A 2079-nucleotide genomic window follows, 5' to 3' on the forward strand; every position below is an offset into this window, starting at 1 on the left:
TTTGTGCTCTGGGCCCCCCCCCCCCCGCCGTTTTTTTTTTTGGTCCGCAGAGTTTTTGGGGGTTTTTTTGGAAAAAATTCTCCCTGCCCACAGCATCTGGTTAAGATTAACACAGTTTCCTGCCACAAGGGGTGAGGGAGAGAAAGGAAGAAATAAATGCATTGAGTAAGAGAAAAACTCAGAAAACAGGAGAAGTTACAGAGAGCAGGAAATACTGTCAAGTTTGATTCTTTCCTGGCAAAATTGGGAAACATACAATTTAAACAAGGAAGCAAAGAATGCCTTGAAGAAATGATCAGGAAGTAAAACTTTGCTGAAAAATCTCTCCTTTGTGTATTCTCCAACCCCATTCCCTCTGGCCCTTACCTCGTTCACCTCCAAGCCTGCTGGGGACACTGGAGAAGATGTACAGAAGCCCATGGATTGTCCAGTTTCTCCCCATTTCTGGTTGTGTGTGTGTGTGTTGGGGATTGGTTGAATCTCCCTAGGTCAGAATACTTAAAACCAGATGTATCAGCATTCTATCATTTTATCATATGAAAATCACCTTCAATTATGTCTTTCTGATAATGCCTAGTTTTTCTCTGCCTTTTCGTTTAGAGGAAGGGGTCTTTAACTTTAGGTTCATTAATTTTCTGGGATTATTGTGTGTGTGTATGCATTTTTTTAAATATAAGGTTTTTGCCATAGAGTGTGCAAGACAGAGGGAAAGCGAGAAATCACCCCCCAGGGGGAATGGCCACACTACAACCCTTCTCCACTCTCCTCTCAGGATTTTGGGCATGCACACACATGCACTCGGCATGATTTTTAACCACCTGGGTCCAAGACAAACTGCGTTTGTCCATGTGGGAGTCTAGCACCTTAACCACCATGCTGCCTGCTGGCCCCTGTGCATACATTTTTCTTGTTAGAAGGACTTTTATTAGCTTTCAAAGGCGTCTGTGACTCCTAAAATAAGACCCACCTTTCTGGGAATATGGTTCCAGCTATTAACTCATCCCATGCCAGGCTGTGAACCCCTTGCCAAATGGAAGAATTTCCCCTAATTATTGCCTTCCCCAGGATGTGGGGGCTCAAGCTTCTGCTGCTACCCATGGTGAGCTTTGCTCTGTACCCTGAGGAGATTCTGGACACCCAGTGGGAGCTCTGGAAGAAGACCTATGGCAAGCAATATAACAGCAAGGTGCTTGGGGATTGGAAGGGGAGCATGGCAGGAGGGTTGGGACCTGGCACCCCCAGTCCTATCTTCTAGGCTTCTTTCTCCAATCCAAATACTTTATTCCAACCAAGCAAAGCTGGTTCCCTAACTCTTGCCATATTGTTTTCAAATGTCCACTTCAACTTAACTTCCATCAAATCTGAACCTTCCTCTGCTTTATATCTGTCATGCTTCTTACTTGGAAAGACTTCTCAGATCAGTGCTATTAATCTATCACAATTGTTTGTATAGATCTCTCCAGAGCTTTGTATTATTGGTATTCGTTTAGATTTCTTTTTCCATGCTTTTAATAATCCTATGATTAATTTCCCAACTACATTGTAATCTCTCGGTTATCAGTTTATTTTTTTCCTAAAAACTCCTAGTGTTACATATGTAACTTCACCCACAGGCTTTGCAAGTATTGACTATGCTCTGTTTAGGTTGATGAAATATCTCGGCGTTTAACCTGGGAGAAAAACCTGAAGTATATTTCTATCCATAATCTTGAGGCTTCTCTTGGTATCCATACATATGAACTGGCCATGAACCACTTGGGGGATATGGTGAGTTAAGCTTCGGTTTTTGGCCTACCTGCATTTTTTGTCTTAGTTTCTTCCTCATGCCTGGTATCTTTCTTCTTTGTCTCAGACCAGTGAAGAGGTGGTTCAAAAGATGACTGGACTCAAAGTACCCCCATCTCATTCCCTTAGCAATGATACCCTGTATATCCCAGACTGGGAGGGCCGAACTCCAGACTCTGTTGACTATCGAAAGAAGGGATATGTTACTCCTGTCAAAAACCAGGTACTCTCCTTTCTTCTGCTTTTCCTTTTACTGCTTCTTGGTCCTGGAGTTAGAAGGGCATCAGGAAGAGC

At 43.1% G+C, this 2079-nt stretch overlaps 1 protein-coding gene across 1 annotated transcript in view; it reads left to right on the forward strand.

Moving 5' to 3' along the window:
• The window catches only part of CTSK (cathepsin K), a 16793-nt gene that overhangs the window by 1388 nt on the left and 13326 nt on the right, over positions 1 to 2079 (forward strand). The window contains exons 2-4 of the mRNA XM_006168453.3: positions 1066 to 1186; positions 1645 to 1767; positions 1853 to 2008. Of these exons, the coding sequence (XP_006168515.1) occupies positions 1067 to 1186; positions 1645 to 1767; positions 1853 to 2008 (399 nt within the window). The 5' untranslated portion in view covers position 1066. The remainder of the gene's footprint in view (positions 1 to 1065; positions 1187 to 1644; positions 1768 to 1852; positions 2009 to 2079) is intronic.

The sequence above is a fragment of the Tupaia chinensis genome, unplaced genomic scaffold (assembly GCF_000334495.1).
Source record: "Tupaia chinensis unplaced genomic scaffold, TupChi_1.0 Scaffold145814_1, whole genome shotgun sequence".
Lineage (NCBI taxonomy): Eukaryota > Metazoa > Chordata > Mammalia > Scandentia > Tupaiidae > Tupaia > Tupaia belangeri.